The 15084-nt window shown below is 38.8% G+C and overlaps 1 protein-coding gene across 1 annotated transcript in view; it reads left to right on the top strand.

The window, feature by feature from the left end:
- The window catches only part of DNAJC1 (DnaJ heat shock protein family (Hsp40) member C1), a 167160-nt gene that overhangs the window by 133293 nt on the left and 18783 nt on the right, over nucleotides 1-15084 (top strand). The window contains exon 9 of the mRNA XM_004578558.3: nucleotides 11572-11691. Within this exon, the coding sequence (XP_004578615.2) occupies nucleotides 11572-11691 (120 nt within the window). The remainder of the gene's footprint in view (nucleotides 1-11571; nucleotides 11692-15084) is intronic.

Raw genomic sequence — 15084 nt, 5'->3', positions numbered from 1 at the left:
ATGTGTGTTGGCACCTGGTGCAGGTGACAGACCACACCTGACCTGCACTGGCTGGTGCGCACAAAATATAATTCTGAGATCACCTCAGGAAAGTTTTCTTGGATAACTCCCCAACTAGATGGCTGGACTCAAGCCCCAGGCACAGGGAAATTACAAGATGTGTGTTCTGACCTTAGAGTGCATGTATTGGGACTGGTATTTCTCAGTTGCTGATATCTGTGCAGGGGTCAACAAGCACAGATGACCAATGGAGACATAACAGCCAGCTCACCCAGGCCTGCAGAGGATTTTGAGTGCCTCATCAAAGGATGGAAAGTAGAACAGGTTGGATCACTCTACTGGCCAAGCTTTGCAACGTTTCTGGGTCTGGGGATGCACTAAGGTGGACATGGTCAGCCAACAGACTTGGAAGGATTTTCTCAGAACTTTCAAGACCACTTATGTAACACCCTCAGAACACTCTTCCCCACTTTGGGATCTCTAAGGCTTCATCAAATGACTCCTCCATCCCCAAATGATGATGTAGTTTGACAGCAAGGAGTGGCCCTCTGTATTTCCCTTCTTATGAACATAGGAGGAAAAAAAAAAAAACACAAATATTTGTGCCACCCCCTTATCCATGCCTCAGTCCTTCCCAGCCTTAATCAGAGACCCACATGGATGTGCATCCCACTCAACTATTTAAACAATATTTTAAAAAAACAAAACAAGCTGTGCTATACTACATCTTGAAGTCTGGTTTGTGATTCCTCAAACTTTGCTTTTTGCTGTTTGTTTTTTTTTTAATTATTGTTTTAGCTATTCTGCATCCCTTGTGTTTCCTTATGAATTGTAGCGTCATTTTTTTGTAGATCTGAGAAAATTCATAGGTATTTTGTTTGAGATTTCATTGAATCCAGGAATTGTTTTTGGTTGTGTCAACACTTGATGGTAGTAATTCTATCAACCCATGCTTCTGACAGATTTTTCCATGTTTCGGTGTTGTCTTCTGTTTCTTTAGTGTTTTGTAATTTCATCAGAGATCTCTCACATCCTTGTATAAATGCATATACCCTTTTTTCCCCACAGCTATTATGAATGAAACCACTCTTTCAAGTTCTTTATCAGTAGTGGAATTGTTTGTATATACAAAGACTATTGATTTTTTTGGTTTTGATTTTATGTCCTGCAAATTTACCAAACTCTTACAAGTTTCAATAGTCTCTTAGTAGAGTCTTTTGATTCTCTTATGTAGAACAATGTCATCTGCAAACAGGAGTAGTTTGACTCCCTCCATTCAGTTTGTATCCCTTTGATTTCTTCTTGCCTGATGGCTCTGCCTATAACTTATAGCAGGGATGAGAATGGGCATCCATGTCTGGTTCTAGGTCTTAGTAGAAATGTTTCCAACTTTTCCCATTCAGTATGATGCTGTCCGTTTGTCATATATTGCATCAATTGTTTTGAAGAATGATCCTTCACCACATCAAATGTCTTTCCAAAAGCTTTGAATTCTGATTTCACTCTTGTTCTAATTCCCTATGAGACATTAGAAAAACCATTACATCTCTTTTTGTCAGTTTTTTTAATAACCTTTGAGGTAGTAATATGTTTTAGGAAGAGCAAAGCAGTACAAAACTTCTAGAGCATTAGAAAGATGGAGATTTTCATGGTGAAGACATAAAGACCCCCGGACTTGGAGACCTCAGGGCCTTTGCTCTATCAACCATTCTAATTCTATCATTCGAAGCTTCTCTTTCTCTTACTTAAATAAAACTTCCTTTCTTCTACTCTCAAAACAAAAGTGGAGATTTGTAAAAACGAGAGGGAAAAAACAGCCAAGTCTGAAAGACACAATTTAGAATCTTGCATACATAATCAGAGTATATGGTGTTGCTTTATGCATAGTTGTAAAGATTTAAGTGAATTTCATCAGTGTGATTTAAATAGTTTTATTGCAAAAATGCTCTAATGGGCATCCTAAAGAAAAATAACGCACCCTGACATATCTTCTTTATCTGTATAAAGAGAATTATATAAGAATTATGTGGCATACATTAGAAAATTAGGTCTAAGTCACTTGATTATATGGCTAATTGGTTATTTTCTAAAGATTGATTGATTGATTTGAAAGAGTTACAGAGAGAGACAAGGAGAGACAAAGGGAGGTCTTCTATCCACTGGTTCACTTTCCAAATGGCCTCGAAGGCCGGAGCTTGTCTGAAGCTAGGAGCCGAGGAACCAGGAGCTTCTTCCAAGTCTCCCACATGATGCAGGATCTTGTGCCATCCTCTGCTGATTTCCCAGGTACTTTAGAAAGGAGTTGCAATGGATAAAGAATATTTTCCTCAATAGTTGCTATTACAGTAACTAGATATACCTATCATGTAAGATGATTCTTGCTCTACAGCATTCTTGAGATTGACAAAGACTTTCCAGATAGGACATTCAAATCACCACACACAAAAGAAAGTCGATAGTTGGATTTCATAGAAATTAAAATTCTGCAAAGAACCAAGAAGAATTAGGCATTTGTGGGGCAGTATTATGGCTCAATTGACTGACTTGCTGCCTGCAAGTGCTGGCATCCCATATGGGTGCCGTTTCATGTCCCAGGTGCTATACCTTTCATCAGCTCCCTGCTTATGACCTAAGAAACGGGAGGATGACTCTAGTCGTTGGGACCCTACTCCTACATGGAAAACCTAGAGGTGTTTCTGGCCCCTGGCCTCAGATCAGCTCAGCTTTGGCTGTTACTACCATTTGGAGAGTGAACCAGCAGATGGAAGAATTGGGAATTTGACTTAGTAGACAAAGGTTAGCATACCTGCGTCTGCTGTCAAAGTGGCTGGGTTCATTATCTGGCTCTGGCTGTAGAATCCAGCTTCCTGCTAGTGTAGACCCTGGGAGACAGTGGTGACAACTCAAGGCATTGAGTTCAATCATCCACTAGTGAGATCTACATTGAATTTTTGGTTTCCAGCTTCATTTCAGCCAATTTTCAGCTACCTTGGTCATTTGGAATATGAAGTGGCTGGGCAGAGTCCTTCTACCTCTACCTTTCCATCTTCCTCTCCGTCTCAAATAAATATATGTGTATTTTTAAAGAGACATAATTAGGAAAATGCAAAAGTATATAGTGAAGGGTCTGTATCATGCTTTGCCTGCTACTGATTCATAACTGCTGATATAAAACATACAACTGCCAAGTCAGGGATAAGGAGCAGTTTATTACTCATAGCAATGGAAATTTCTGAAGTGTCAGCCTATTTGTGTCAATTTCTCAAATCAGGAGTATCAAGTTGCATTAACAATTGTAACATTCCCCTTGGCATTAACAATTGTACCATTCCCAGGAGGACAATATGGCTAATCAGCTGTTGATAACCATCTCGACCTGAGATTTTAAGCTCACCAGAATGCATTCCACCACTGTTAGGTGGTATCATTGATCAGCTCAAATAGGGAGGAAAAAATTTCATGCTACTTTTAATTTTTTTCAAAAAAAAATTGTTTATTTGAGAGAGAGAGAGAATTCTTTCTTCAGCTGATTCACTCCCCAGTGCCCTCAACACCCAACAATACACCAGGCCAAAGCTAGGAGCTTGGAACCCAATCCAGACTTCCCCCTCCTCCCCACCACTGTGTGGGTGGCAAGAAAATAAGTACTTGCCATAACCTACTGCCTTCCAAGGTGTGCACTAACCAGGAAGCTGGAACTGAAAGTGGAGCTGGAACTCAACCCCAGGCAGTCAGATAGAAGATGCACACCACTTTTTAAAAAATGGATGGCTCCCCTTATAACTCTTTCGTGATACCCATAAATAACAAAAAGGTTCAGTAACCAAGAATGGTATCATTTTGGAGCGATCTTAGTTACATAAGGGCTGGATTACCTACTGGAGGTTTTTTCTTTAATGTTTAAATGTCTTTACCATTTCAAGGGTGTAAGTAAGTCATTGTGCTTTTGAGAAAGAAACAGACGGCTTGTTTCCACAGAGAAATATAATCCCAGAAGTGTACATTATGTTCCTGGAAATACTTGATTTATAATTACTAGGGAATATGAAAATCCTTTTCATGTTTTATGGGTCAGAGGAGGTATCAGTTGAGCGCTTCCAAAATGGCCTGCCCACTGGGTAGTACTTCTTGGAGTTCTCAGTTCAGTTTGAATGATTGAGTCTACTCCTTATTTTGGATAGGACTACTTGAAAATAGGGTAGTCATGTCATGTTTGTCATTGCCACAAATCAAATAGCATTTGTCTTTCTCACAGAATGATTCAGGAATGTTTATGGGAGTGGGGTGCAGTCAGGATAAGGAGGTGTTGATAGATGTTCAGTGTGGGAAGTAAAGGCAATATTGTTTTTAATAGTGTTAAAAATAGCAAGGGGAATACTGATCGAATTGTATAACAGACCCAGAGGTCAGTTATTAAATTAAGTTACTGGAACTGCTTTGAGAGATCTAAAGCATATTAGATTTTTTTTTTTTTATGAGAGAGTCATCAGGGCCTTTTCTGAAACAAAAATTAATGTCTCTTCCTTCTCCATATCTCCCAGGATCCAGAATATTCCCTTTTCAGGTGTTGAGATTGTCCTCCTCCACTGTCACAAAAATTGAAATGTCTCATTCCAGTAGCTATAATTTCACCTTTGTTCACCCCGTCATCCTTGATCTTCAATCTAGACTTTTCTTTTTCTACAAAGTCAGATACAAGAAAATACATTCATGTTTATGTAAATTGTGGAATTTCATTACACCATTCACTTTGGATTGTATTGGCAAAAAGTACATTCAGCTACATGGTCATGGTCTGGAACCATATGATTCCAGCAAAAGAATCCAATTGGCTGAAGCAGAACTAAGGTTGAATCTTTTGTATCGTTTTTTGGCTGTATTAAAGCAGGCTAGCCTTGAATTGTTTTAAGAAAAAGAAGCATCGTGCCAGTATCCATCAGAGGGGAATCCTGATAGGTTTCTGTAACCTTCTATTCATTGCATTGTCTATAAAGTGACTAAAGGGAAAAGGATTCCTTTCTAGGCACAATTGTAGTTTGTGACCAGACTGCCTTTAGGTGTAAGGACAGGGAAAAGGCGGAAGAGGTATAGTCGGAAACATTTTGGAGTTGATTAAGGAAGCTCATCCAATATTCAGTAATTCCAGAAGCCTGTGAGTGGTGGGATCATGTAAGTTTCATCAGGTGTATAGACCATTGGCCCCTTGAGCAGCAAATGACTAGGGTCACACATGAACATGACAAAGTGTCATAGATGAAAACATAGCCCCCCACGTCCAAGAAGGATTCTAAAGTCCAGTGTACACAGACCTGCCAGATGTAGTCAGGTAGGGATAGTGCCCCCATGCAGTGAGGCCTCCCTTATCATGGGTGAGTCAGCTCTTGCAAAGAGGCACCAGTCTGGTGTGCTGTAGTAGTTTTTGTCTCAGAAATGCGGAGTTCTTTATTTTGTGCGCAGTCATTGGTAGAAGATGTATTGCCATGTTTAGCCCAAGACAACAGGAGTTAGAGTCTCAATAGTGTGAATTGAAGGAGTGACTTCATTGCAGTTGATCTCATCAGAGAATGGCCCTCACTATGAGTATCCAAGACCATCAGTCAGAACATGATTTGTTTGTTGCTCCAGAATTCTTATTAACCTGAGAGCATATAGATTTCTAGGAACAAATAGAATAGGCCATTGACCCACATCCAAATCAGTGAAAGTATAAATAAGGTTTATTAAAGAGGTGGGCAATTAATATTTGCCATCACTATGATCACAGTTTTAAGTTCTACTCTTTGAACATAACAATGTCTTGTTCGTCATAGCTGGTACCTAGATTGAACATCCATGGCAGCCTAGTTGATACCGTTACATTTCATCTTGATTTAGACATCAGTGACCTCAGCCTAGGCATTTAGGGAAACCCCTGAAGCTTTCCCTAGGAACTTGGCTTCAGTTAGTGCAGTATAGGACAGGTTTTTCCCCAAAGAGATAGCTGTTTGCTACTACAGTAAAATACCTGAGTCAAGCTACATGTGAAAGAAAGAGTATTGGGCCTGGCGCAGTGGCCTAGCGGCTAAAGTTCTTATCTTGAAGGTGCCGGGATCCCATAGTGTCGCCGGTTCTAATCCTGGCAGCCCCACTACCCATCCAGCTCCGTGCTTGTGGCCTAGCAAAGCAGTCAAGGATGGCCCAAAGCCTTGGGATTCTGCACCCATGTGGGAGACCTAGAAGAGCTTCTGGCTCCTGGCTCCGGATTGGCACAGCACCAGCCGTTGTGGTCACTTGGGGAGTGAATCATGAGATGGAAGATCTTTCTCTCTGTCTCCCCTCCTCTCTGTATATCTGACTTTGTGATAAAAATAAAATAATTCTTTTTTTTAAAGATTTATTTTATTTTTATTACAAAGTCAGATACAACTGAGAGGAGGAGAGACAGAGAGGAAGTGGAGCTGCCGGGATTAGAACCAGCGACCATATGGGATCAAGGCAAGGACCTTAGCCACTAGGCCACGCCGCCAAGCCCAAAAATAAAATAATTCTTAAAAAAAGAGTATTGAAGGCTGAAAATTCAGTTGGGATAACACAGGCTCTGACAAAAGGCCCACTGGAGGAGTATAGGAGGAAAGATCCCATAGTGAGTCAAGAAGCAGATGACTGGTTGTAAGGTTTTCTTCACAGCCAATTTATCATGAGAACTACTTCCCATACCCCCAATAACTTAAGGACATCCCCCCAAGCCCCACCTTCTGAATCTTGTTAGATTATGTTGTCACTCTCTTAGTATTGTCAACTCATGACTATGAAGTTTAAACATCTGCATGAGTTTAGGGGCCAAATCATGCTCAAACTCTGATAGATAGCTGCTGATTTTTTGTATTGGGGAGACAGTATGGTTCAGATCAACTGTGGTTTTGAACATGCCATGTCAAGTTGACAAGTACAGCTTCTTTTAAGAAGACCCTACTCTTATTAGTAGTCATTGAATCTGAATTGCCTCACCTCAAAAATGGGAATATCAGTTAAGAATCACAAAGTTTCCATTGGCCAGGAGTCTTTTGATAATCAGTAGTAAGGCAATAATTATTTGTCAGAAAAGGTGTCTTTATTAATTGTTTGAGGGAGGCAGTGAATCAAAACACAAGGAACATCTTGGGTCCAAGTTGTCGCCCTTTGTTAAAGATTCAAGGTGTCCAGATCATTTAGCTATACAGACTTAGAAGGTCAAGTGAGGATTGTGGACCTTCAGAGATGGCATGCCGCAGCTTTCTAGACATTGGAAAATGCAGTCTGTTGGTTTGAAGCACTTCAAAGTACACTGACAGGTTTATCCATGTGTAGTGCCGAAATTAGACATATACTGTCTCCAGGATTTGAATAAACTTCTGAGGAAACATTGGGAAATGGCAGTTTTTCTTTGACAAGAGGAATTGAGCATGGTGAGTAACCCACACTATAACTTGATAACGGCTCCCAGAGAACTGTTGGATTTTATCAGCAAACTCTGCTGTGCAGGCTGTTGACTACTGTAGTCAGAAGAGTACACTGGGAGTGTCATCCACGTAACACCAGCTTTGGATGCCAGAGGGTCACCCATCGTGGCTAATGACAAGGTTGTTTTATAGGTACCTCTCTGGGGAATCCAGCAGTATGGCAAGGAAGGCATTGGCAACATCAAAGGCTGCTCACAAGTGCCTTCAGTCTGTGTAATGAGTTCATGTGCCACTTCAACATAGGGGAAAGTCGGGTCTATGGGGTGCAACAACTGGATTCAATTAATAATAAGAGTTTCCAGCTCCCTTTCAGTTGTATCATAAGTCAGCTTTTTAGGGCTGTGAAGATGGTGCATCTCTTATTTCTCTCAGTATCTGTTAAGTGCTGAATCAAAGCCGTGGTTTCTCGTTCTCCTGGGAGTCTGTACTGTTTCTGTCAGGCCACCTGGGAGAGTCAGGTTAGTAAGCTTTTATAGTAATCTCTTCTTAACTAATCATGTAATAGAAGAAACAGAAGTTGTACCAAGAGTTGGATAGAAAGCGCACCACTTAGAGTTTCACTAGCTTCCCTATTTGCTGTGGACTCTCAGTCCTGGCTACTTATTTCAAGAGAACATTTAATGTTTGCCTCCTCTCCTCCAACTCCCTGTCAGGAATAGTGCATGTGGTCTTCACCCAAAACAGCCTAAGCCACCATCTATAATCACCATGCTCCATAAGGCAACTGAAGTTGGAAATACAAGGGAGGAGAAGGATTAGGGATACAGAGGGAGAGTGGTGCATGCCATTAAACTTGATTGACTGATTGATTGATTGATTTGAAAGAGGGAACTTCCTGCTGGTGCAGACCCAGGGAGACAGAAATCATGGTTGAAGCAGTTGAGTTCTTCCACCCATGTAGGAGACCTGAATTGAGTATTCAGTTGCTGGCTCCAACCTCAATATTTGTGGGCATTTGCTAAAGGGGGAAATATCATTCTCTGTCTCTACTCCTCTCAAAAAAATTAAAAATAAAATTTTATCTTAGTTATCAAGTAAGTTGCATACTTTGTAATTAAGTTGTCATGATCTGCGTTGTAAATGGAAAAGTGTATGTAACAGTCTTTGAAAAGTCCTCACCTTGCATGATCCAGGATCCCATATGGGTGCAGGTTCATGTTTCAGCTGTTCCGTTTCCCATCTAATTCCCTGCTTGTGGCCTGGAGTGAATCATCAGACAAAAGATCTCTGTCCCTTCTCTTTGTAATTCTGACTTTCCAATAAAAGAATCTTAAAAGAAAAAAATAGTGTTCTTTTTCCCTGCAAACTTCAATACATTTATTTCAAAAATATTTAGACTGTCAAAGGTGTATAATCTTTGGACCTAGTGAATTTCATGACAAAAAGATAAAAATTCATCCCCAAAAACATTTTTTGGAAATACAACTTAAATTTATCTCAGGTTCATTACATAAAAATATGGAATAATTCGAAAACTTATTTTGTATTTGCCATGGAGATTTATTCCCCACGGGGGTTTTTCTGATGCAAAATTGAAATGCTTGTGGAGTCACAACAGCTGTCTCTCACCATGTGGTATCTTCCATGACTTTACTGTAGAGATGAATTTTTGGCCCAGTGTTTCAGTAATATTGGACACACATGGTTTTAAGTGGCAAAGCAGTATGCTTATGCATTCATTTGACTTCACAGCTCCAGTTGGCTCCAGATTAGAACAAGGAGAATACATTCACACCATGACCACCCTCATGGCTGCTGTTGTAGCTAGATCACAGTAGGCTCTGTTGCTTCTAAAGACACAACTATTGCTGAGGAATTACACATTCACCAGAGTGCATCACCACTGTAGGAGGGAGAAGAGTGAATTGCTGAAGGGATTCTCTGATTTCCTAATTATTATCAGTCTTTGTTTAACAATTTTTAAAAGCCCGTGAAATTTTACAAACCGAAAGGAAAGATTGTCATAGCAGTAAGTGATTTTTAAAGATGTCATCCAAATAGTTTTATTTAAAGTTTTTTCAAAAAAAAGCAAAAAACACTACTATGCTTTAAGACTCTTAGTAATAAGGAATTAAAATCAGACTTTCTCTAATGCCTGTTATTCATTAAATGCAGGCTATTAGAAAAGCCAGCCAGTTAAAATATAAATTATCCTGAAAAAGTACTTCACTGTGTGAAGTAATGGTTTGTATTTTGGACCCTTTAGATAATTTTGTTTCCTTCAAAAATATACAGAAATCACATGATTTGATTTAATGTGAAATTACAATAATCTTAGCATATGGTTTGAATACTATATTAGTGTTTTTAAATACAATCGTAATGCTCCTGATGGTATGACTTTTGTCCTGTAAACTTATATTTAAATTTCTCTTAAATTTTGATTCTTTTGTATTTTTGATACCAATTGATATACTGTTTAAAGTTTCAGCTTATAGCAATAAAAATATTCTCTTAACAATCTAATTGTTACTCTAATCTGAATAAAACTTTTTCTCTTAAGCAAAAGGAATGAAAAAATATATAAATTTTTAAATCATTAGATATGGAGAATTAGATCTCTGATATTCATTAAATATCAAAGAAATTTTAACCAGACCCAATGTAGGCTGAGGCCATCTTTTTATGTAAGTGAATTTATGCATGTATTGTAGGGGCTGCACTGATGAATATGTTTGAGGCTTTCAGCTCTTAGTGGATACAAAATAGAATGATTGATAAAATCCTCCCTACTATTGGCTATTATTTACTGACTCTTAAGTGGCAGGTTGTATTTATGCCAATTTATCTGCTTCAGGGAACATTCTTGATAGCAGAACAAAGTGAATAAAAGTAGTTTGCTTTGCAAATGAATGCAAATGGGAGAGCCTTTCGGAAAGCCCTTTAACAGGGGCAGTGCACTTTGATTATGAGTGAAGCTGCCATTTGGACATGGTGAAAAGAGCACGCTGGAACCATTGATTGGGGGAGACAGTAAAAAGTCAGGAAGGGCCCCCTTAAGCTTGCAGTGAGGCAGGCGGATGTCAGTGTGGTTAGAGCACAGTGGGAGAATGACAGGGAGGATTAGTGTCAGGGAGAAGCTGTGCTGTAGCTGTGGAGATAGTCCCTGGGGTCACTCACCTCTGACTGCTGTTCTGTGCTGATGGTTCTGTAATGCAAACTGCCTGATGTATGCCTGTTCATGATCGGAAATGGTGATGAGAAAAGGTATTTGTCTCAAAGATTTCCTTTTTCTTTCTCTTTCTCTTTTACTGTCCCTCTCTCCCTTTCTTCCTCTCCCTTTCGTTAAAGGAAAATAGGTAGGCTTCCTCGATCTCTCTGCTGACTACTGGAGTATTAGTACCAGAGCGGTTACTACCTCTTGTGGGGGATCGTTGAATGCTAAAATGCAATGTGCAATAGCTAACTTGGTTGTTAGTCATTTCTTTTGTTTAGTTTTGGATTTAACCACTGTGGCAAGTAAAATGTAGAGAACATATCTGCTGTTAGAATTTTTGTTTGGTGGTTTATAATCTTTAAAATGTTTTACTTAGTGTAACAATTTGGTCAACTTTCAGAAGCCGTTTATCCTCCCAAAATTGAAATGTTACTGATTGATGGTTCAGCCTGGGTCACAAGAGTTCCTAATTTTCTGTTCCCAAATTACATAAAATGCTAGCATTTGTCAAGATGCACTTGTTAAAAATAAATTATTTCTAAAATTAAATATAGTTACATAGAACAAAAAATCTTTGTTCTTGTTAATTCAAGACTTTTAATGATAACATATATTAAAGAATTTATGAGCACATTGCAGTTTGTAGGCTTTGAAATGGTTTCTCACCCCGAAACCCAAATGTCTTCTCTTTTAATGTCTTCAAAATCCTAGTTTTGCAATATTTCTTGTTTAGTTGGTATACACCAGAAAATTTTAAAAGGTTTCTGGATACTTACTTATTTAGTGCATACAATAAATATGCAAACTTTTATGTAAACCTCTCAGATACTTTTTTTTTTTATGCAGGGAGCATATCGCCAATAATTTTACAGACTTTTGAATGTTTTAACAAGCGTTCTCCCAGTTACCTTTTTAATTTTCTTTAATGTTTTGTAGGCACCTGAATGGACAGAAGAGGACCTTAGCCAGCTGACAAGAAGTATGGTTAAGTTCCCAGGAGGGACTCCAGGTCGATGGGAAAAGATTGCCCACGAATTGGGTCGATCAGTGACAGATGTGAGTTCACTCAGATTTGCATTGTGTGGAGAGTGACAAAATGGAGTAAACCAACTATGTACTCATAGAAGGCAAATGTAGATGAGTCCAATGTTATCTTTGGAGAAAGGCTACAATCCTTTAGGACTTAGAGATGAACCATTAATGAAATAAGCAAGAAGCAGATGTGGGTATTAATAAATACCCTTTACTAAGTTTATTTTAAATCTTCCTGACGTAAAAGTACTTGAGGATACTGAAAGCAATGAGGGTAATGTTCCCATCAATTCTGTAAGAATGCCTTTAAGTTTATTTAGGCAGTAATATTTTTATTTAAATTCCACAAAATGATTACCAAACACATATTTCCAAATAACCCTTGTTAAAATGCTATCTTCTATAAATGTCCACTTTTTAACTTCAAAACAAACTTACAAAAATATTAGTCAAGTTTTTCTTTGCCTTTGCATGAGGGCTTGCTTAGAGAACATTAAATTATTTGTGTGAACTCTGTTACTACTGTGTAGGTCTTCTCTATGAGTTTTTGTATTTTGCATTATTTTCACTCAGAGTTGGAGTCTGAGGGCTGGGGACGGGAGAACTGCAGTGGGGCCTGGTAGCAAGCTTCTCTTTGCTGCGGTCCATGAGGAGAGGCCAGTCGTGCTGAATGGCTACGGAAGAACAGTAAGGGAGCCAGTTGTGCTGAGAGGGCTGCTGGGACATACAAGCTGTTACTTGCTTTCCAAGATGGTGGGAGATAAATTAGTAAATTCTAAGTAAATGACCAAATTAAAAATATTTCATGGTTATTGCTTTAATTTAGATACTATGGCCCTGTAATTATTCAGCAGCTATTAATATAATGCTTAACCAAAAAAATTAAAGTAATTTTTAGAAGAGTTAAAAATAGTGCTTTTAAAAAGCTCCAGATTTTTAATTCAGTCCCTGCACTTAGTGCTACCTTACAGACAACACTAGTTCTTAGCTCTTTAAATAATGCTTGTGAGGCTAAATACAAAACCCGATGGAGCAACTTTCTAAATTGTTGTCGTAAACAGATAATAATAAAACAGCTTTCTTTTTCATCTGTGTTTTTAAGAGACGAGATGGAAATTTGCGGACTGCTAAGAACATGATATATAACCAACACATTCTCATAGACTTGGATATCTGCAATTGATTTATAGTCATGGCATCGGTGCAGTCAGAGGCACTGTTTGAAATCTTTTGTGAACTCATCCTGTGTTATTTCATTCAGCTTTTTCCCCTAAATTTTCCCAAGGGAGACAGATTTTTATTTCTGCAAGAGATAGTTTATCCTTTTATTATGGAAGTAGAAAAGTTGGCTTTTTTTTTGTTTGATTTGATTTTGTGCTAAGTATTCTATTCTAATAATACCTGAAATACCTTGGAAATAAATGTTTAATAGCCCCGAATTTTGTACCACAAAAAAATTATCATTACTACCTTTTCTCCTTTGTCAATAAATGTATAGATACAAAGACACACAGACATACTTACTCTCCATTTCCATTTTGTGAGCATCATCTCCAAAGTTGGGTGCACATTGTATTTAAGTAACTACCCACACATGCACAGGAAGTCACTGTCCCTAACAAGGAACAGGTGTCTGAAGATTTCAGCAAACTTGTGTGAGCAACACAGACCAGTGACCTGTGCGTGACACTGGGGCCCCTGAATTGGATTTAGCAAGCACAGTTCCTTCAGTGGAAAGTTCAGTGAAAGTTAATCACACCTTCAAACATGACTTGTGCTTCTTCTTGCTTGTGGTGCTAATTAGATTTGTTTTCATTAAGTATATGGTTTTGAAAAAGCCGGCCACTGCCGTTAGCTGTCGTCAGAACCTCTGCACACTGACCTGGCTGCCTCACCAGCTCCCTCCAGCTGTGCACAGCTGGTCCTTGACCTGCTTTCCTTTCTAAATTTGTAGCTTCAGGCTTACTTCTCTTTCTAGAAACAGTTGACCTTTCTGGGGGAAAGGTGAGAGTGCCACTGGTAGGATCCTTACAGTTCTTTATTTGGGTTAACACTTTACAGCTAAAAACAAAAACAAGAAAAAAAACCCTATTTATTCCTCAATTAGAAAAGGAATTAAGTATGTTAATTGCCATAATTAGCAGCACTACATTGCTAGGCTAAACTTTGGATAGATATGAGCAGTGTTTTTAGCTTTAAAAAAAATGCCAATTACATTTTAATCCAGAGTTACACAAACTGTAAAACCTGTTTTATTATTATTATGTCAGATATTTTAGATGTTACTATATGCCTTTCAGCAAATATTTTGGGTAACCACAAAGGACACTCAAACTGTAAAAATAACAGAGGAAACAAAAACTGGCATGTAAAATCTATTTGAATGTAATTACTAACTTGGGGTTTTCTAAAGTGAGGTCAGCGGGTTGGGATTTCTGGTCTGTGGAGCAGTGCTATTCTCTGGCCGGAAAGGCTGTAAACTGAGTCTCCTGCTCCCGTGGCCACTGATCTCTTGCATTCTGGTTGTGACATCAGACTTGATTGGAGATTTTCTGCCAACTTCAGAAAGGCCCAGGCAGTCAGCAACACAAGACACATGGCTAGATTTAAATGAACTTTAGAATTAGCATAGTGCCATGATGAGAGGTAGGAGGTGTGCAGTTAGATTAACAGACCATTATGTGGGTGAAGAGTAGGAGATAAAATTTTAAAATCTCAAATTTTATTTTATACTGTTACAATTAGAGACCTGAGACAAAAATGTCTGTCAGGAGGCATTTACTCACACATTATTGTTATGGTAATTATTTCAAGAATACAGCAGGGTTTTTTTAAGCTTTATTATTTATTTTTATTGGAAAGGCAGATTTTTAGAGTGAAAGAGATATAGAAGGAAAGATCTTCCATCCACTGGCTCAATCCCCAAGTGGCTGCAGTGGCAGAGCTGAGCCGAGTCCCAAAACTTTGGGCCATCCTCTACTGCTTTTCAGGTCTCAAGCAGGGAGCTGGATGGGAAATGGAGGACTGGGACATGAACTGGTACCCATATGGGATCCTGGCGCATGCAAGGCAAGGATTTAGCCACTGATCTATCGTGCTGTGCCAGGATTAAAATTTTCAATCGAAAATAAGCTTTATGATTTATCAGTGAGCTAAATATATAGTTAGTATCTTGGCAAATATATTCCTACTACTTTTCTAATCAGACTAGCCCTACATAAAATCACGAAGATGACAAGAGTAGTCTCTCTGGTTCTGTCTTCGTCTCAATGCCACCTTTCTGCTCTCTAACACTTCTCTACAGCTGGGCCTGTTTTCATACTTTTGTCCCTCCCTTCCCTTACACTCTCAACCTCACAATCTTGAAGATATTTACATTTTGTAAATCAGTAGTGCCCTACCCATTCTCCTTAGTGA

Source organism: Ochotona princeps, chromosome 10 (genome assembly GCF_030435755.1).
Source record: "Ochotona princeps isolate mOchPri1 chromosome 10, mOchPri1.hap1, whole genome shotgun sequence".
NCBI classification, from domain to species: domain Eukaryota; kingdom Metazoa; phylum Chordata; class Mammalia; order Lagomorpha; family Ochotonidae; genus Ochotona; species Ochotona princeps.
The sequence above is the reverse complement of the archived record's forward strand: the minus strand, read 5'-3'. Positions and strand labels throughout refer to the sequence as shown.